The 22,042-nt window shown below is 40.4% G+C and overlaps 1 protein-coding gene across 4 annotated transcripts; it reads left to right on the forward strand.

Moving 5' to 3' along the window:
- Nucleotides 1–1,842: 1,842 nt before the first annotated feature.
- Nucleotides 1,843–21,553, forward strand: LOC116430205 (uncharacterized protein KIAA0930 homolog). Of its 4 annotated transcripts, XM_076368227.1 has the most exons (9): nucleotides 1,843–2,491; nucleotides 10,004–10,323; nucleotides 11,066–11,329; nucleotides 11,416–11,515; nucleotides 12,647–12,952; nucleotides 15,009–15,200; nucleotides 16,436–17,008; nucleotides 20,619–20,768; nucleotides 21,368–21,553. In XM_076368227.1, exons 1-9 carry the CDS (start codon nucleotides 2,371–2,373, stop codon nucleotides 21,406–21,408), a joined length of 2,067 nt encoding a protein of 688 aa, XP_076224342.1. In that variant the 5' UTR covers nucleotides 1,843–2,370; the 3' UTR covers nucleotides 21,409–21,553. The 4 variants fall into 4 exon arrangements, with proteins under 4 accessions (XP_076224342.1, XP_076224345.1, XP_076224343.1 ...); XM_076368228.1 differs by lacking the exons at nucleotides 15,009–15,200; nucleotides 16,436–17,008 and having other exon boundaries at nucleotides 1,848–2,491; XM_076368230.1 differs by lacking the exons at nucleotides 15,009–15,200; nucleotides 16,436–17,008; nucleotides 20,619–20,768; nucleotides 21,368–21,553 and adding an exon at nucleotides 14,310–14,982 and having other exon boundaries at nucleotides 1,845–2,491.
- The last annotated feature ends 489 nt before the right edge of the window (nucleotides 21,554–22,042 follow it).

Here is a 22,042-nt window from a genome sequence, read left to right on the forward strand (position 1 = left end):
GAAACTACCCTAAAATTATATCTTCCACACATCCAAGTTTTCTACTAAGAAAATAAATGATCGAAGGAATGTTATAGCATTTCTCATTTTCGCTAGGAATACTATGAAAATTAGTCGCAGTTGCTGATAGATTGCAAAACAACCTGGAGTGATAAGGGTTAACATTAGAACTGAAAATTTACTGACATCGGAGAATATCTAGAAATTTAAGATAAAAATCAGAATATCAAAAAGTCTGAGCTACTCATATATGATATAACTTATTATAATAATATGTACTATATACTATAAAAATATATACTATAACATAACAGTGAATAAAACAGTCATTAAAAAGGTACAGTTAACTGGAGAAACCGCTAAAATTGATTCAAATATAACACTGAAATTTAAGTCAATTTAACTACTTGATGGTCCTAGCATTAATTAATTACTATCTCCGAACGAATTCCGAGGTGTAAAATGATTTCTACAAAGAATTTATACAAAAGGAATATTTCAAACAGATTTAAATTCAAGAGTAGCATTGCACTCGATTAAAGTTTAAACGCCTCGACAAACGGAGTACGCTGTGAATCAATGAAACGAGTACAAAGTTTATTAATCAGAATGCCGCGAGAGAGACGCGTGAGTTAGCCGGGCAATTATCCTCTGTGCCATTGACTCAAATGTACTTTTACAGCGGTTGAACGTAATTATGTTTGAAAGGCAGTAACTCGAAGACCCCGCGAACCGAGCGGACATATTACTGTTGCGAAACGGTTACAGCGATTTTTATATCGTAACAATTGCGAGCGAACAAAGATCATGTTGAAACACGGATACTCTCGAGTGCTTCGGTTCGGTTTCAGTTACACGGGCGAGCTTTAGCGGCTGTCGGTCTAGCAAACAGGGAGCGCTTTTGTCGACGCTTTTATCGGTCCGCGCGGATGTTATTTAAACATGAACATGTATCTGCTGTGCTAATTTAAATAATAATGCCGAAGTAGGTTATTGCAGCTGCACTCTGCATCGCGAAATGCGTTTTGCCTCCTGTGCGTCGTGGTTATTCACGTTGTGCATCTTGAAATTTAATTCATTAAGATTAGTTTATTAGTTCTTGCACGTTAAAGGTTCTGTTATAATTCTTCGACAGAAAATTATAAATTTTGATATTTACCATTAACCTTTGTATAATGCACGAATACGTGAAATATTGAAAGAAAATAGCTTCAATCCTTAATTTATGTATGACTTCTAGATACATTTATCCCAAAGAATCCTGTCTACATCCAACTAAAAAGCATTGAACATTTCAAGCGAAAAACCTTCGAGTGCAAGGGGTTAACACGTTCCGTGTCACGTGTATCATCTATGGTACACGTCAATTTTTGTAAGAAAATATTTTCAATGGATATATGGTCATGGTATACGTTACAAAGCAGTAAATACAAAGAAACAATATGAAATTCCAAAAAAATCATCAACCACCTGAATATATTTTACTATTTTATTCAAAAAATCAATACAGTTCACAAGCAAAATATAACCGAAGTTTCCGTAACACGTGTACCACCTATGGCCAATTTTTGTAAGATTTTCAATCGATCATGGTCACGGTATACGTAACAAACCAGTGAACACAAAGAAATAATATGAAATTCCAAAAGAATCATCAAACACCCAAATACAACATACTATTTTACTCAAAAAATCAATACAGTTCATAGCGCAAAATACAACCGAAGTTTCCATGGCACGGAACGTGTCCACCGTCCCGCCATCGTTCTCGTCGAAGCACGATACCTCTTATCACGAAGGTGGCCAGTTCGAAAGCGGCGGGCCGTCGGCGCGCGAAACGCGCGAGCGTTTCGCATGCGCGGCTTTATCGAGCGGCGTAACGCGAGCGAGCCAGTCGTCGACGAGCCGAGTCATCGGGGTCCCGGTGGATTCCCTGTCGCCGCGGAAAACGACGAGCCTCTCCGACGCAGTGAATAGACAACGGTGAGACAGTGACGCGCGACGACGCGCCGTTATGGCCGGACAGGTTGGACTCCGATAGGGGATCAGCGTGTCTTCGACGTTCGCAGCGTTCTCGTCGCTGGCACTTGGCAGGAGCAGCGGGGTGACGTAATCGGGACAGGAAGAAAGGATGCCGGCGGACGGGCCGCGATGACCGCCGGTCACCGGCGTCTCTCCTTCGACGAGTTCTCCGCCGCGGACGCGTTCACTGTTCTCGTTCGGCTGAACCGAGCGTGATTCTGGCTAGACGGTGCCCGTGGTGCGTGCGTGGCCGCGCGGCGACAGGTGGGACCGCGGCCGAACAAGGACCGCGGCGTCGGCCACCAGCGCCGCTACGACGAGGAGGACGCCCACGACGCTCGCCTGGGCATGGCCACTCTCGCGGGCAGCTCGTCCTCTGGCCTAGCCAGGCCGGCGACCATGTTGGAGCAGTTGCTTGAGGAGATCAACTTCCAGAGGACCAAGGAGCTCAGGCAGATGCTCAAGGATGGTGAGTATCGTCTTCTGTTGCCGTTCGTTGCACTTTCTTTGATCGTTGCCGAGCAGAACGCGGCGGACGAGAGTTTAGAGGATTCGAGGATTCGAGTTGGGCAGGTGCTGGATGATGGTTTGGACGTCGCGGTGAAGGCGGTTGGGTCGTGTGGGTGATTGGGGAGGATTTGTGCAGGTGTTTGGGAGTTTTGGAGGGTGGAATTTTGAGGGTGTAATGGGAGTTGAGCTTTGGAGGGTGGAATTTTGGGGTCTGACGGTTGCCGAGGAGAACGCCGCGGACGAGTTGATGTTTGGAGGTTTCGAGTTAGGCTGGTGCTGGCTGCTGGTTTGGAGCTCGTGTGGATGATTGGGGGATGATTTGTGGAGGTGTTTCGGAGTTGATTTTTGGAGGGTAGAAGCTTTGGATTGTAATGGGAGTTTAGTTTTGGAGGTTTGGAATTTTTGGGTTGTATTGAGGATATTGGTGAGTAGTTTGGAGCTGGTTGAAGTTGGTTGGAGTTGGTTGGACGGTGTGGATGATTGTGGGGGATTTGATATGGAGTTGTTTGAGGAATTGAGTTTTGGAATTTTAGAGTTTTGGAATTTTAGAGTTTTGGAATTTTTGAGTTAGCTGTTGGTGTTGGAACTGGTGAGATTGAGGCTGTTGTGTTGTTTGATGCTTTGAGTGTTTGTATTGGTATGAGATGAAGTTTTAGAGGCCTGAAGTGGATGCTCATAGGTGAATCGGATTTGGAGACTTGTATTGGAGGTATTAGGTAATATAGTTAATGGGATTAGACTGGAATTGTGTTTGACGAATTAGTTTAGAGCAACTACTAGTAGAGTCAGCTTCTAGAGGACTAAGTAGGTGAATGGGGTGCTCAAGTATTCGCAGTTAATATTGGAATTCTTGGTTGATGAGTTTAATGGGATTAGGCTGAAGTTTTGGGTATACGCGATGGTTTAAGTCCTTGCATTGCGTTCTTTGATTAAGAGCACTCCTCATTCCTCTGAAAGGGATTATCCCAGATTTTCTGGAACATTCCTGCAATCAAGCATGTATTGCCTCAGCACTATTCAAGAAGATTAAACATCACTCAAGCCTTCTTTAATTAAATACCTTCATACTTCGATAACACATACGATCTCAATAAAATTCAACCTATTCTCTCAAATATTTACATTTCTCTTCTAAAATATTTCGGTCTACTTTACATCCTCGCTAAAAGCTTCACAGCAAGAACTCAGTTCTAGGAAACCAGCAATCAGCCAGTCCATTAAAGAACCTTCCATCATTTCCTTACGCTAATTGATGACAGTATAAAACAGACTTCAAGGTGAACGTATCCAGATACACGTCTTTTAACCCTTTATGACGAATGAGATCAAACTCTCATATTTCCGATACTAAGTTCCAAACAAACGATTTAATTACTAAAACAGCAAAGGATCATTAAACTGCTTCCTGCTTCTCTATTATTTAACCATTCAACGCGTAATTCAGCAGGATCTGCCTTAAGTTTCCTATATTTTAACCCTTCGCACTCGAGAGGTGACTCCCAAAGTTAAATATTAATACTTTAAATTAAACTTTGCATCGTTAAGTGAAATATTTAAGTAAAACACCTTTGTTGCTCAATTTATCTGCGAATTACCATTAGATTAGGTTCAAACAACGTCGTATCTCGTCGGGAAACCTTGAATATTTCCAGTAAAAGACTTTCGAGTGCAAAGGGTTAAACAACCTTCGTCCGTGAAGGGTTGAACTATCCCGAATCTTTTAAACGTGACTCAACTGATTTCAAGATCCCCGAGTGGCGGACCGTTAAGTCCGCTCAGCCCGAAAACAGTACGTGCTCCTCGCACAAGGATTTAAGCGCGGGCAAGTCCGCTTCCCACGTTTGGGGGAGTCGCGAGCATGCTTCAGCGAGGGGTGTGTTCCCGAGGGTGGGAGGGACTGGGGCTTTTGTTTGGGAGACGCAGAGGGTTCGCTGCGAGGGTGATTTGGCGATCGATGAGTCGAGGGTGAAACGAGCGACGATCGGTTTATATATTCGTCGCGTTCGCAACGGCGTCCCCTACTTTCGCCCTTATCACGCTCACTGCCACATGTACCACATATGGTACACGCGGATTTTTCTGGAGAAATATTTTTAACCCTTTGCACTCGGAAGTTTCTCGCTAGAAATATTGAACAGTTTTTTACGAGACTAAGACGATATTCTTTGCAACTAACTCGAAGGGGAATCACAAGTATTTTATTCAAATTAAATTAATATTTCAGGTATGGGGTATTATACAACGTTTGATATTAAATATCAGATTTTATAGTTTTACTGTGTCAAATCAAGTGCAAAGGGTTAATATAATGTAGTTTGTAATTTCTAATAAGAGCATCTATAGGATTCGTTTCATTTTCATTGTGTGAAATGTAGGATTAAGGAAGCTATAAATATGTGTTAATATTTTCTTACAAAAATTGGACCTTTAGACCATTTTATTATAGTTATGCCGTAGGAAAAACAGCAGGTACAATGATTAATCATTTGGTGTTATTATCCTCGCGTTGCATTATTATCAGCTTAGTCACGTTATTAAACATTCATTAGACATCCGTTATCTCGCGTGTTACGATTGTTTCCAAGTAATTCAGAAGCGTCAATGACTGTATACGTTACAAAGCACCGAAAACAAAGAAACAATATCAAAATATATAATGACCAAAAACTGGAATATAACTTAATATTTTATTTAGAAAATCAATCCAGTGTATAAGCAAAATATAACCGAAATTTCCGTGGCACGGGACGGGTTAAAAATCCGCCATAAAATATCCCATCCCCCACTGTACCGTATCGATCTCTTCGCCAGCTGATTCCAGACCATTCGTGTTTACCAACACAGTTGTTAATACCAGAACTGCGTGGCGTTTAATATGACTAATATATAATCCTTATAAGAATTGTAACAACAGATTATTTTCGGTTTCTTTAAACATTCAGTATAATATTCAAGTGAAACTATTTATTTTCAACATCGTCTTGAATCTTTCATGCTTCGAAGATATCAATGATTGCGAAACGAGGAAAGTGTTAAATTGCGAAGGTTCACGCAATTTCTGGCTTCCATGCACTGTTTTTATTACAATTGTATAATTCAATGTATAATAATAAATTATATATTTAAATAAATAAATTGTATATTATATATTTTAATAAATTATATCATTATAAACTTAATAATAAATTGTATAATATACAGATCGTATAATATGAATCAGTAATCAACCAGTTGTCTAACATATCTATTAACTTCATTTCTCCATAGAGCAATCTTTCATATTAATAAAATGAACAATCTTGAAATCTCATCCTCGCAGAATTTCACCGTTGAATTTAGCAACAAATTCCGTTAACGCGTTTACAATACTGTTTCTCTATTCCCCTCGACGCACACATTGAATATTTTCATTCCTTTTCAAGAATAACCTTCAAGATTCAAGGATCGAAGATATTTTCAGATTTCGAATCGAACGGACGTCGTATTTACATAGATTTAATGGATCTTTTTTTATGTATAACGAGTTTCAGACAATCGTACGCGTTGCAAATGCATAAACATCCGCAGTTTAGACACAACTGTCGGCCCAGTGATTTGCGGGAATACATTTCCATCGATTTGCCTGGCTAATTAGCAGTCGCGAGGTCGAGCACATCGGGACGTCCTAACGACTCCGCCTTTAATCCGCCTATCGACACCTCGGGCTCCTTTTAATCCTTTTGTTTTCTATTTCCAGTGATTTTCCAGGTCAACACTTCTCCTCCGAGCGTCGCGGAGCTCGGATGCCTGCTACTCCGTCGAGCATGAAATTTCCTGTCTCGATCTTTCGCTATCTCGAAATCGAAAGTCATTTCCACGCAAGGTGAAGCGACGCGAGTCGCGTTCTGGGGAGAGAAAAAAAAAACATTAATTAAGGCCTCCGCCCGTGCCCGCGGAATGAATTATTCACTCCCGATGAAAAAATACCAGTTTGCCTCCGCTGCATCCTTTATCTCATGAATTAATCATGCTGATCTTGTATCGCTGTCTTTGATCAAGACGTTTTAGGAATATTTGAATATCCAGACAGATTAACCTATTACTGTCGAACATTTTTTCGCTGTGGATTCTTATGGAGTATTGATGGAATCGTTGAATACATGATGCATAGGTGGAATTATCTTATTTGAATATTTCATGTGTAATTACATTATGTAGAACGTGATGTTGGATATCGAATTTCATTATTTTGCTATGTCGAACCGAATTGGGGGTGTTTTCATTTGAAATTGAGAGGGTATTTAATTTAAATAGTATTTAAACAGTATTTAATTGAAATAGTATTTGAATAGTATTTAATTTAAATAGTGTTTGAATAGTATTTAATTTAAATAGTGTTTGAATAGTATTTAATTTAAATAGTATTTAAATTAAATAAATAACAGTAATTTAAATAAGTACTTTAAACCTTCGTATAAAATTCTAATTAGAACCTAATGTCACAATTAATCAAGATTTCGTCTCAAAAACTCTACTAATAGATTTCAAATCACACGTGATAGATTATGGATAAGTCACGATCTATCGATCCAAAGAAATCCCATTTCATTCGTTTCCGAGAATTACATTCTAATTAAATTCTACACGAACGCAAGGGAAACGATTTCGTTTGAAGATCACAGTCCACTCGCAACCGCAGAATTTTAAAGGCAAAAAACACGACGACTCGCGCCGTTTTACTTTGCGGTCGCAGATTTCTGTTTATTATTAGCCGTGCAGTTCGCATTTCCACGTGACTTTATCTGCCGCTTTGCCGGGCAACAAAGATTCCACCTATCCAAACGAAACGGGCTCGCGAGGCGGAGACGAATCACTGTAAACACGATGTTCGTTCTATAAACGCGATGTGACGTAACCCCGTGTCGCCGTACAATTAAGCGCACGTTTCAACACCACTAACGTGCAGCGTCGCGTGAGCCCGCGGTGTTCAACACATCGAAACGCGCCGACGATTCCGTAACAATGACTAATACCTTCGAACAGCTGCGCTTTTTTTTCTGTGCGTTCGGTTTATCGGAAAGTTTTCCGTTCGTTCCCTTCTTTCGTAAAATAAGGACAAAATTTGGAATTGAATGAGGAAATTGTAGAATAAGGAAAAATTTGGAATTGAATGAGGAAATTGTAAAATAAGGAAAAAATTTGGAATTGAATAAGGAAATTGTAGAATAAGGAAAAATTTGGAATTGAATGAGGAAATTGCGAAATAAGGAAAAAATTTGGAATTGAATGATTAACAATTTTCTGTGCATATTACCTATTACAATGAGGCTTCGTTAATTTATATATTAGTGTTGCCTTATTTTATTGTTCAGAATATGAGGAAATGTTATGTTGATTGATTCACAATGAAACTCTGTAGAACTTTTCTTTGTTTCTATTGAAATCTTTAACGAGAATTCATTTTTCGAAACTGGAAATTGTGGAGAGGTTTTTATTAATAGATTAGAGATTGTTAATGAATAATTCAGTTATAAAATTTACGTATAAATGGTTGGTAATTGAACGATTTTATCTTTGGTGGGATATTTGTATATAATATATCGGTGCTATTTAGTTGGGCGGGTTAACGATCGATAGGATTGGTATTTCCATTTTTATTAATAAAGTTCTGATGAATGGAGGGAGTGTGCCGTTAGCGGACGCTGTAATTAAGTCTGGACAACGTCGTCCCCGAATATTGCTATCGATTACTGTCTGCCTCCCGACATTCGGTCGTCCGTCTTGCACAGTAGGAATATCCGGTCGTTTTTGGGTGGGGGTCAAAGAACTTTTGATAGAACGAAGATGGAACCGTGGATTTTTTTAATATTTAGAGGAAAATGTTGTGGAATAGGGAAATAATGTGTATAGAACATGATGAGTTAGGTTTGGTCTTTACAAAATTCATTATAGTACAGATTATAATTGATTGTAGTCAATATTATAATCAGCTATAATATTAACTATTATTTTAGTCAATATTGTAGTCAGTATTATAGTTGATATTATATTTGATATTATAGTTAATATTATAACTGATTGTAGTCAATATAATAGTTAATATTCTAGTTGCTATTATAGATGATATTACATTCGATACTATACTTAATATTGTGTCAGTTTTAATTACAAAAACTCCGTTCCTCTATCTGAATTCAATCGCAAATTCTCCAATTTCGACAGAAAGTTAAATCATACCCACCGTGCGTCGCCTTTAACCCTTTCCCTCTCCAGTTCCGCCCGGTCACGGATAATGTCCGCTACAACAATACTCGGAAGTGGCGACGACGATCCTCTCAGAAGCGAACCGAGAATTCGTATTTTTATCGGCGGCCTTCGCACCTCTGACGCGATTCGTTATTTTCTCATACGTTCGCCTGATGTTTAATAAAAACTGTACGCTCGCTCTTTTTATTTATTTCTTGTCGCTACGAAGATAAGTGATCCGCTATTTTTCGAGCGGATCAAATATTGATTTTAAAGGAGATCGACCGACTGCGCACTTTTAATAATATTCGTGTTCGATCCGCGACAGCCTTTGCCATTTTTCCAAGAGAAACGACGGAGATATTGTGACGATGTTGGAACAAAATCATTGTACATTTAAAGCTTAATTACCGTTTCAATAAAATGACACTAGTTACTACTAGAAATACTACTAGAGCTCGTTAGTCTGTTCCAATTCCTCACTGGTGTCATCATTGAAGTTATAAAGAACTGGAATTTCGAAATAATAATAATTGTTCAATTATAACGATACTTCATTAGTAGCATCATTTTTACCATTATTTAAAATTCAGATAACAATAAATACATAATAATTAAGGTAATAGCAATTGATTCATAATCGAGTTTAACTGTATTACCACAACAATAATTTATCAGCATTATTAATATTCTCATTTAAATCGAAATAATTGAGATAATAATCAATAAACACACTGTAATTAAGGTACTAACAATTGATTCATAATTCAGTATAACGATATTACCATAACAATAATTTATTAGTTATACCATCATCATTGGAATTTGAATCGAAATAGCAAACAATAAATATATGGTAATAATACAATAACAATCAATTAACACTTTGCCACGGCCGTCACCGATGACCGGAAAATAGTTATGACTTGGAAGATAATTGATTTCGAATACAAATCTTCCGTAAGAATAAGTGATATATAAAACAATTGTGTTAACCCTTAGCACTCCAGATGGTTTTGTAACATACCAGCAACTGCAACTAATTCTTATGGTATCTGTAGTGAAAATGAAAAATGCTATAACACATCTTCGATCTTTTAATAAAAGTCTAATAATTAATAACAGAAAATCTAATAACTATAGGGTAGTTTCTTTGATTCATTAAAATATTTAATATTACAACTGGTGCAACATTGGAGGCTACAGAGTTCAAAGGGTTAACAATCAACTGTAATTCTCCTCGCAGACTCTGGCTTCGTGGTACTCCAAGGTACAACATACTGGACGGACCTGTTCGTCCGGCACTTCCTTTTCCAAGCGGAACACACGATCGACGGCGACGACCTGCTCTTCTTTGTCCGCAAGAAACACGTGAAGACCTCGTCCAGGTATCTGCCGAAGTTCGAGACGGAGGTGGACGTGTTCCGTAAGGACAGCAAGAAACTGCCGATCGGCGATCCCGACATCGATTGGGAGGAAACCGTGTACCTGAACCTGGTCGTACATCAGTTCGACTACACGCTCACGTTAGCGATCTGCACAAGAACAAGCCCCAAGGAATTGCAAGTGAGACTCTCCTCCCGATTATGCTTAAACCTTTTACGGTCCCGAAGATCCCATGAAGTACCATTCCCATTAAGGTACTTCCACGAACCTGACACGCTTGGACTTCGATTTTTTCAAGTAACTAATCATTTACTGGAACTAGAATAGAGAAGGTTACCACCTTCCATTTAGAGCTCCTTCTTAATTTTTTTTATTGATCAGCTGACTAAAGACATCTAATACTACATAGGAAATTGATGATATTGCTCCAAGAGCTTCGAACAATCAAATCTTAGTAATTTGAGTGTACTAATTTACGTTGTAATAGCATCGACACATGCTGGCTCTAATTGTCTAGTATTTGACATAGACACCAAAATTAAAAATAATAGAATCTAAAGCATAATCTAGAAGGAATCTCTCGATGAATTAAACAAAGTAGCCATTGATCAACGAAGCAGAGGTCATGCTCGACTCGAGAGTTCGAGAGTTCGATGCTCGACACAGTAGTAAATTGTCTCAGTAGTCTACGATCTCTATACTCATTCTAAAAGTTACTTATTAGTCTATTTCCCATAACTACTCAATCAAACCTTTCAATCTTCGAACCTCTAAAAAAAGCCTACCTTGCACAGCTCCATTACAATCTTTATTATACAGACACAGTGCTGAATCCTTTCTCCATTGGACATCTGCATTTCGGAACGCGACTTTCACCCAGCTTTAAAGTTCAGAGTTCCTGACGAGCGGTCGCTATTTCCAGGTTCTACGGAGACACTCGCAAAAGGTGTACGCGAGCCCGAGTCGCCGGCGCATGGATGCCAAGGGTGATCTCGAGGAGATGACCTACCCGCACATCTGCTTCATGGTGGACAATTTCGACGAAGTTTTCTGTGATATTCTAGTCAGGGACGGTGAGATGGTGTGCGTGGAGCTGGTCGCGTCCGACAGAGAGGGCGCCATTCAGGGTGTGATCTTCCTCGGCTCTATCCGGTACGACGCGCTCAAGAAAGTATACGACGCGAGGGTACGTCCTGACCAATTAACGATTGTCCCGTTCGCCGGGCAACGCGTCTCCGTCGTAACGTAACGCCTGTCGCATCGTTTTTGCAGTCTAGCTTGAGTACCAAGATGGCGCAACGCATGACCTTCGGCCTGTTTTCCGGCGCGGCTTCGCAGAGAATAGAGTTTGTTCGGATGAAAGGACCTCGTGGTACGATCATCGAATGTTTAACTAACATACAACGCCCTACCTTACGTTTTCATCGTTTCTTTGTTTTTTATGTACTTCTTCTCCCTTCGTGTCGCTTTGGAGTCGGTACAAATTGATTTGTTAGTCAATTATTACTAGTTAACAAGGTGGATCTATTTTTCGAAGGACATTACGCTCTTGCCTCTCAGCTTGTTGCTTCCCAGTTCGGATTCTGCTTGACGAAATTACGCCTGACGGGTTTTCTTCATGAGTAACAATTACACTTCGAATTGACTAATTTCATATGTAATTCCCCTGGTTCGTAATTGTGTTTCTGTTTGCTTCTATCGTGTTGTGTGCGGTTGAAATTGCTGCTAGTACTTTTCGGGTGGATAAGGGATTTTTTATCTTTTATTGTGAATCGTTGATATTCCCGAAAATCGGTCCACCGTAAAGATGTATTGAATATTATGTATATTCTCGTTTTAATAATATTCGTTGTTACCGTTGTAATTGTATTACAACGTTGCAATGTTTGTAATATAATTATTGCAGTCAATGTTAAATATTATAATAGTGTAACATAATTATTATACTGATTAGCTGTTACAATACTATAACATTATTACCCCATCAATTATTAATTATTATAATACTAGAATATTATCACGACATCAATTACTAATTATTACAATACTGCAACATTATTACGACATCAATTACTAATTATTACAGTATCGCAACATTACCGCAAAACTAATTACTATGACCTATTTCAACACTACATTATTACCCCATCAATTACTAATTATTATAATACTATAACATTATTACATCAAGTACTAATTATCACAATACCAACATTACCGCGACACTAATTACTATGAATTATTACAAGACTACAATATTACATCAATTATTAATTATTATAATACTACAATATTATTACGACATCAATCACTAATTATTACAATACCAACATTACCTCGACACTAATTACTCTGAATTAATGAAACACTACATTATTATCGCATCAATTATTATTATAATACTATAACATTATTACATCACTTACTAATTATTACAAAACTACAATATTTCAACAATGATCGCATTAATTATCCTCAGTATGATCAACGCCTCGATTTCCAGGCAAGGGACACGCAGAAATGGCTGTGACGAAGCCGAAAGGGTCAGGCGCTGAGACCCCGACCTCCGAACCCGGTTACTGCGCGACAGACTCGCTCTGGGACGCGGACTGGGACGACGCCGAGGAATTGTTCATGTACCGACACCAACGAAGGCTCTCGGACCCCAGCGCTAATCTGAACAATTTCGTTCGCGGTGGTTGGAGGACGAAGCCCGACACGGCGGCGACGAAGGCCAGATCGGAGAACGAGGGTCTGGACTCGATGGCGAACGGGCTGAGCGAGATCGAGGCTGGGGACGTTCGTGACGGTAACTAGAAGCGCCTGTACAATCCGTCTGGGACGATTCATACGCGGGGAACGATCCCCGATGAATCGGGAACGGGACGGAAGCTGCGACACTCTGCGGACCGAATCACTAACAACTGCCATTTGACGTCGCTCGTCATTGAGAAAGTTAACGCTAGAACTGCCGGGTGTTTGATGGCGATCGGTATAGCTGGATTTGTGCCTGGGAAATTCGGTTTTGCGATTTGAATGTTTGGAGATGTATTTTTCGTTGTGGCTGTCACTTGGAATAATGGATTGTAGCTGTAATTTGGAATAATGGATTGTAGGTGTAATTTGAAACACTGATGAACTGTAGCTATAATTTGGAATAATGAATTGTAGCTATAATTTGAAACATCAATGAATTGTAGATATAATTTGAAATACTAATGAATTGTAGCTATAATTTGAAACACTAATAAATTGTTGCTATAGTTTGAAATGATAATAGATTGTAGCTATAATTTGAAATATTAATAAATTGTAGCTATAATTTGAAACATTAATGAATTATAGTTATAATTTGAAGCACTAATGAATTGTAGCTCTAGTTTGAAATGATAATGAATTGTAACTATAATTTGAAATATTAATGAATTGTAGCTATAATTTGAAATGATAATAGATTGTAGCTATAATTTGAAATGATAACAGATTGTACCCATAATTTGAAATGATAATAGATTATAGCTACAATTTAAAATGAATTACAGCTGCAATTAAGAATTGCAATAGATTCCCAATAACTTCTCTCAACATTCGTTACACGCCACTGAAACTATTAGCTTCCAAAATACCTTCAACTATCCACTACTTCCATACCAACGAAGTAAAAATCTGAAACTTTCGACAACTACAATAGTTCTAGCGTTAAAGCCATTTCAACGCATCTCCCGAATAGCTCTCCTGCGATCGACCAGGGTCCAATGGAAAAGAATTATTTTTAAACAATAATTTTGCCTCCGCTTTGCAGACCCGTAGGGACGTCACGAAAGTTTCGCAAACGTTTCCCTTGATATTCCCTACGAGCGCATAAAAATAAAAGGGAGGAACAGCGACGAAAAGGGTGGCTTCCCTCTTAGTGCAAAAATACCATTAGTCGAATCATCCCGCGTGAGTATCGACTGGTTACCGATCGTTCTCAACGCCACCATTATTTTTCCAAGCAAGTGGGAGTTGTTATTGACCGACGAGCAACACGACCCTTTGCCACTGGTACACCATCGCTCGTCCTTATCCTATTTTCTCTCTGCCTGCGCCCTTCAGGATCGATCGTGCATGCGACTGTGCCACGTGTATATCTCTGTCTTACCGCACAATTCTTTTCTCCTCGATAGCATACGATTAGCCGTGCCGTCCGCGTAGAACAGGACACAAAGATGACACACCGAGCTTTCGTTTACTCCCCAGACCAGCCGAGCGAATGTCCCCGGGTCCCCGAAACTCGACGATCGCCGGTCGACCGGCCGCAAAACGATTGCATGCATCCAACGTCAAATTAACCTCGTTCTTTTCCCGCCGCGACGATCCGGTGTCCGGATCGTCGAGGCGACACGCTCGAGACCGATCGCTTCGATCGCGATCGTCGCTCGTAACCGACGCAATCGGTTTCCGAAGACGAACATGGATCAATGAGTTAATCGAAGGAACAGTTTACACCACCACCAACACCACCGCCCGCGTTCGATACGTTTCTCGCTAAAAAATGGCAACCTGTGGAATTGAAAAAAGAACGCGTTTGATATGTTTCTCGTTTAAAAAAAATGAATGGATCTATGGATTAAATTTTAGAATGCAAACGAGTACGGATTATGATATGATTCTATGAAGGATCGTCAACGGCGATGCCTTCTGCGTTGATAACGTCGTTGTCGTTTGCCGAAGAGGCTAGATAGGAGTGTTGCGAATGGTAACGTTAGAGGAGAACATTCCGAGCGAGCTCGGTTAGAAACGGGCGAAACGGAAACGGGGAGGAACGAAATATGCCTTGTCTCTAATCAGTGGCACGTGTGCCATGCCGGCTCTTTCCTTTGTAGCCGACCCACAGGATAGCAGCTGGGGCGGCGGGGGCTCACCGGGAAATCACAGGAGTCCTCGCGCCAGACGACGAAGATCCCCGCTTCTGCCCGGCAAGCAACAACGTCCGAAGCAAAAGCAACGTAACTCGTGGGAACGGACCGGCAACGAGAACTCGCCGAGCCGCAAGGAGGCCTATCACGAAACACACGGTGAGCGTGCGCCTTGTGTGTTCGAGATGATCGTTGCTTTGTCTCTCGGAGAGGACCTCGGGATTAGGGGATTGTCGATGGATACGCGATCGGGGACCGCCGATTTCACGGTGAAATCGGCGCGCGAGCCGCTCAAGTTCGTGGTTGCGTTTGCGGAGAAAGTTCGCGGTTGAGAGAAATCGGTGTAACGTTCGGTACTGTGGAATTTCTTAGATTTGGGGGAAATTGATCGGAGGGTTCTTTACTGTGAGGATTGGTTACTGGAGGAATTGATTGATGTGAGGATTGGTTACTAGGGGAATTTATTGCTGTGGATATTGATTACTAGGGGAATTTATTGCTGTGAATATTGAATACTATGGGAATTGATCGGTATGAACACTGATTACTATGGGAATTGATCGGTATGAACATTGATTACTATGGGAATTAATCGGTATGAATATTGATTACTATGGGAACTGATCAGTATGAACATTGAATACTATGGGAATTGATCGGTATGAACATTGATTGCTATAAAAATTGATTACTATGAAAACTAATTACTATGATAATTGATTGCTATAAATATTGATTGCTATGAACATTGATTGCTATAAAAATTGATTACTATGAACATTGATTGCTATGAAAATTGATTACTATGAAAACTAATTACTATGATAATTGATGGCTATAAAAATTGATTGCTATGAACATTGATTGCTATAAAAATTGATTACTATGAACATTGATTGCTATAAAAATTGATTACTATGAAAATTGATTGCTATGAAAACTAATTACTATGAAAATTTATTGCTATGAACATTGATTACTATGAAAACTAATTACAATGAAAATAGATTGCTATAAAAATTATTACTATGAAACTTGATTGCTATGAAAATCAGTTACTATAAATATCCACCACTACGAATACTACCTATAAAACTTCATCACGCTGAAAATCCATCGCCACAAAGCTCGATCAACGAAAATCCACGAAAGCTTCTCAAAGAAACCCCCAAACGCGCAAGTAAAACTCTCTTTAACGGGAACCCCAATAGCGACTCCAGTCGACGAACGTCATGAATCAATCGTCCCAAAAATTTCTAAAACTCGAGAGTCTCCGACGACCGTCGCGTATCCAGAGACAAAGCAACTCCTGAAAAGAGGCGAAGGAACGAATCATCGGCCGCGCCGCGCGACGCCGGGGCCACACATAGTCGAACATCGTTGTTTCGTGGCAGGCCTCCAGAACCACCAGCACAACCATATCGAGGTCGGTAGCGAGATACTGGTGCCGGCCGCGGCCTGCCTCACCGACGACAACGTCCGCCAGAAGCTGGACGCGGGCGCCATAATGGTCCACGGCAAGGAGGAACTGCCGTTGGGATACGAGGACGAGCAGGACAATAACAGGAAGCGCAGGCCGTACAGCACCGGGCAGATCAATCACGAGCGGATCAACAACCTCGAGAACGACGAGGAGCAACGCCGTCTCAGCGACGACGAGGTGTTCAGGTCCAGGCGGCCGGACGGCCGGCGGCGGCTCCGCTCTGCCGGCTCCGACCACGAGGAATACTACACGGCCAGGAACAAGAACAAAAACGAGGAGCAGTTGAAAGATAAAAACGCGAACGCGCGGGTCGCGCGCGGCAACCTGACCACGCACAGGCAGAGCGCCACCCTGCCCAGGCGGAGGCGAAGACGCGCGTTGTCCGGCAGCTTCGCTGGCAACCCGCTGCCGCCGCACCGCGTCACGCCAGACGGCACAGCGATCTACTATTGGTGCGAGCTCCCGCGCCGCCCCGGCTCACAGGGTAAATTCTTCTTCCACCCTGCTCGACACATCCACCAAACCCCCCATATACAGACTCGATCACCGCGTCTATTCACCGTCTACCGGCACAGGCTGTTCTATGAACGACGCTTTTGATCAGGGCTCGGCGACGGTTGCGACGTCGGTTCGCGACAAGGTGCAGGGTAAAGTCGTAACTGTTATTCCTTGAGTTCTGGAACTCGGTTTGGAAGATGAGGCTCAGTATGGGATAGGATTGAGGTTCGTGCTTTGAATTTTGAAATTATCATTTGGAAGGAAGAGTTTCTGATTTGAGTTGTTTAACCCTTTACGTACTCGAAACAGTTTTCTCCATTAACCGGAAACTGAGAAATCAAGATTCTTAATAATTGCTCCGCTATCCTTCTTATATCTCATATATCCAACAAAATTCGGTTCGTTCGATGCGTCATGAAAGAAATGAATGTCCACGTTTCTGTAAAAAATGTCACCCAAATTCGGGTGATCTATGAAAAGGGGTTTCTGAGTTAGAAACGGAGGAATGAGTGAAATTCTTTGATAAATGTGAAGAAGGAAGAGTTTCTGGTTTGAGTTGATAGGAGATAAAGTTGTAGAATTTATTTAGAATCTATGGGGAGGGGTTTCTGAGTTAGAAACGGAGGAATGAGTGAAATTCTTTGATAAATGTGAAGAAGGCAGAGTTTCTGGTTTGAGTTGATAGGAGATAAAGTTGTAGAATGTATTTAGAATCTATGAGAAGGGGTTTCTGATTTAGAAACGGAGGAACAAGTGAAATTCTTTGGTAAATATAAAGAATGGTATTTATTCTATTTTTCTCAGTTTTCTCAGATTTCAGTTTTCTCACTGTTACTTCTCGGTTTTGAAGGGAACGCAGTAAGAAATATAAAAGCGAAACCAATATCAGTTGTAGAACCGATATAGAACCAAATGACAGTTATGACTTTATTCCGATTGTTCGTAAGTGTTTCAGTCGGAACCGATGCACAACAGTTCCAAACAGTTACTTTCGGGACCTCTTCGATCTTTTTCTGGGGGTCATGAAGTAGGGATGGCATTGTTCGAAGTTTGTTCAGGTGAACTTTATTTTCAGGCTTTCCTTTATTCCTTGTCGATGAGGCTGATGAGGCTGACGCTACTTGGGGTGGTTTTGTCGTACGAGATTGATGGGTTCTTGGGTGTCTGGGGAGATTTCGGAGATTGATCGTCTGGTAGCTAGAATGTGCTGCTGGAAGCGTCAACGGTTTGAATGTTTATATGCTCGTTTGTTTATTTGTAGAGTAAACTGGCGACATCTGTGGGTAGAAGTGCCTGATGTTCCCAACGTAATCGTAAGATAGCTTTGTGACTTTGACTACTTTCATTCTTAATAGCTCGATTAATTACTGTGCATTCGATGTAAAGGAGAAAATATACTCTTGAAAACTAGTGTGACTAATAGTCGTAGCGAGAACTATTAGTACGAGAAAACCCCTAGCGCCCTAGACCCTGTCGAATCTAGATGGTACCAGGAACTCGGTCAACTCGCTCCTATTCTTAGCAAATTTGAATAATCCTAGTGTCAGTTAGATGCATGACCTCATCACCGTACACTAACATTTATCTCTCTAATCAGGAGCGTCGAGATCAACGGTGAAAATCGTTAATAGAACATCCGACCAATATCAATGAAACGAAAAGTCTTCCTGCATATCGAACAATCTGAGTCCTGACAGACCGATCCGAAATCACGGGAATACACGGCGTCGCCAACGCCGCGTTATAACCGCGTTACAACTTTGTAATCGAGTTATAACCAAGGAGAACGTCAAAATTTCACGAAAGATTCCGACGAGAAAGCAGTCGGAAACAATCGTTTATTGAACAGCCTGTACAACACCAGACCGTCGACAGTCATTCATAGTCGTTAGAAATCTAAGAAACCCGTGCCTCCGTTCGTGCGACCATGCTCAACCAAATGACTGTGTTTATGAGGATGGTGAAATTGAAACGGCGACGGGAGTTACGATCGCTGGACGCTTGTTCTCGGTAGAATTGCGACGGTGTCCCGTGCTGGTGGTGGTTCCGCGACGTAGAACAATCGGACGTGAGTCGGGAGAAATCTGTTCCGCGAGTTTCACCTCCGGTATAAACATGGTCATCAGAAATGAGATGCGACGCGTTCGTGGAAACGTGAGAAAGAGAGAGAGTGTGTGTTTGTGTGTGTGAGAGAAAGAGAGAGAAAAAGTAGTTTCGTAGAGCTTCGCGGTACGGTTGGTTCCCGTCCAAAAGAAAGCTGTTGCCCACTTAACAGTTTGCGTCAGTGAAGACTCTGTAACTAGATAACGTGACGAAAGAATTATGATACAATACGACTAGTGATCGTTTCCATTCATCTTTGCCACGGAAGAACGAGCGGTACATAGGACCGACGGATATTCTTGAACAACGAAATAGTTCGATGAAAATCAGCGCAGGAACGGGCGAGAATCATGTTCTTAATGCACGAATAGCTAGACTATGGTCATGGGAATTTAGATCTTTAAGCGCGCAATTTTACGAATGGTATTACAACGGTGAATAGTTGGTTTTTTCTCTGAAATGTCATGAGAAGCGTTACTCTTTTGGAGATTTTATATATATTATTATATACACCTTTCTCCATCTCCAATTTTCTCCATTTTCCTGCAAGTTTGACCTTGAATGACCTTGAGTCATAGGTCGTTGAATTCGTCTTAAAACGCACTGTCTGATAGTGGATAAAAGAACGTATCGTTCCATTGAAAAAAAAGAAAGTTGACCTTTATCTCACCTTGGAGTGTTCACCAGGAAAAATAAAAGTTCCACCACATGATTTCCTCCTCGATATTGAACAACTTTGCGTGTAATCAATATTTTCGGAGATATTCGACTGTAACGCTTTATAATTTCCACCCTGTATATATATAATATATTATATAATTTTATAATTATAATATATTATATCTTATGTATAAATTATATATTATCTATATATAAAATTATATAATATATTATATATATTATATATATATTATACAATTTTATATATAGATTTTATATGTATATATATCTCCAATATATTAATATTATAATAAATCTCCAAAAGAGTAACGGTTCTTACGACATTTCAGAGAAAAATATTCTTCCGCAATCGTGCAACCTCGAAGTTTCGAGTTTCCGGTGAACGCATAGAAGTTCGCAGTCGAACGGACGTTAATCTGCGTTAAGTGGATAACAGTCTTCATCCTCTGTTTCCGTAGCGTTCGACCAGTTCCCAGACAATAACCAGAATCCATAGAAACCAGGCAGAAACGAAGTGCATCTAGTCGATCCCTGTTTGTGTTCCTCTGTTCATCGCACCTGTAGCTGATGTATATGTTGTGTTGTGCCACTTTGAACTGTTGTCTGCGGTAGTTAGTCTCTGACCCAGACGTTCCGAAGACAGCGCCGATCATTCGGCGTCGATTCAGCCACTCGAATTCGATTCATTGCACCACGATGCCTGGCGAGGTTCACTTTCCTACGAGTCATTCCAGGATCATAGCTGTTCACACCGAGTCCTCGGGGAATACGGACGATAACAATTGACGATCCGTGTATTTCTCTGTTGGCAGAGCTGGACGACGGCGCTTATAACCCGCTGTGGACGATGAGAGGATTCACTCAGACGTTCCACTTCTGGAAAGAGACCAGGCGGGCACAGTCCGTTCCCCTCAATGCATTTCTCACCTACATCACGTTGCCCTGGTGGAGCATTGCCAAAGGTGCGTGGTCCAACTACTTTGGCTAATTAGTCAGTTAGGGGAGTATTGGGAATATTTTGGGAACTATTGGGAATTATTTTACATTACTAAGCAGTTTTGTTGAAGGATAATTGGGATGGAAAATATTAGTATCCTTCGTCTGAGTTTATTTGGTAAATGCTTAGTATTTCATCAGTACCCTTCGTCTAAGTTTATTTAGAAAATGCTTAATATTTTATTAGCATCCTTCGTCTAAGTTTATTTAGAAAATGCTTAGTATTTCATCAGTAACCTTCGTCTAAGTTTATTTGGAAAATGCTTGGTATTTCATCAATAACCTCCGTCTAAGTTTATTTAGAAAATGCTTAATAATTTTTCGAGGAAATTTAGGTAGAAAATATTGATAAATTGTTTTTAAGGAAAATTAGGTGAAAAATAATATTAATTCATTTAAGGAAAATTAAGCAGTGGATACTGATCATTTTTCAATTTCGATTAATCGGTTGATTAATATTTTAAGAATATACAGTGTGTTCTGACGAACCTACATTTGTATCGATTCGATGGAAAGCTAGATAACATGTTACCTGACAAATCTCCGTTCTCGTTTTTGCTTGCAGATATTCTTGATCATCGAGAAGGACCTATCCTGACGTTCTAGCCAACGTGAGGCTCTATTTTCAATCCGAACGAGTCCCTTACTTGTCATTTGATTTCCCACTTTGTACGCGCTTGGACAGAAAACTGTGGTCCAATGAAACCGACGATATGTATAGACGAAGAAATAAACGAGATACTATTTACAATCCCACGTTGTTCAATTCACTGTAATCCCTTTCGAATTCTCATAGTTCACTGTACAATTCCCGCGAGATCTAGATTATGATAGCTTCAGCTGTTCGTGGTTTTGGTTTTCCGGATCATCGACAGTATACACGTTCATTTGTATATCTATTTCTATAAATATCTTTAGTTTCCTTCGAACTCGTTGCGTTGTACATTAACGTTCAAAACTTTAATTAACGAACGTCTGAAATTAGCCACGGTTGAGAGCAAAAGGAAAAATAAGTCATTCCGTTAATGAATGTAACTCGTTAGAGAAATTAACACATTGAGCGCCGGCCCCGCGTTAATGCAGGATTTCTAGTCGTTCAATTGCTAATCCTACGTTTATGTAATATTTTAGATATGTATAACGCAAATCCAAAGTAAAATTTACAAAATCGAATTCCTTATTCTCTTCCGTAAGTTAGAAATTTTTGTTTAATCGATGTTTAACCCTTTGCGGACGGATG

The sequence above is a fragment of the Nomia melanderi genome, chromosome 6 (genome assembly GCF_051020985.1).
Source record: "Nomia melanderi isolate GNS246 chromosome 6, iyNomMela1, whole genome shotgun sequence".
In the NCBI taxonomy this organism is placed as follows: Eukaryota; Metazoa; Arthropoda; class Insecta; order Hymenoptera; family Halictidae; genus Nomia; species Nomia melanderi.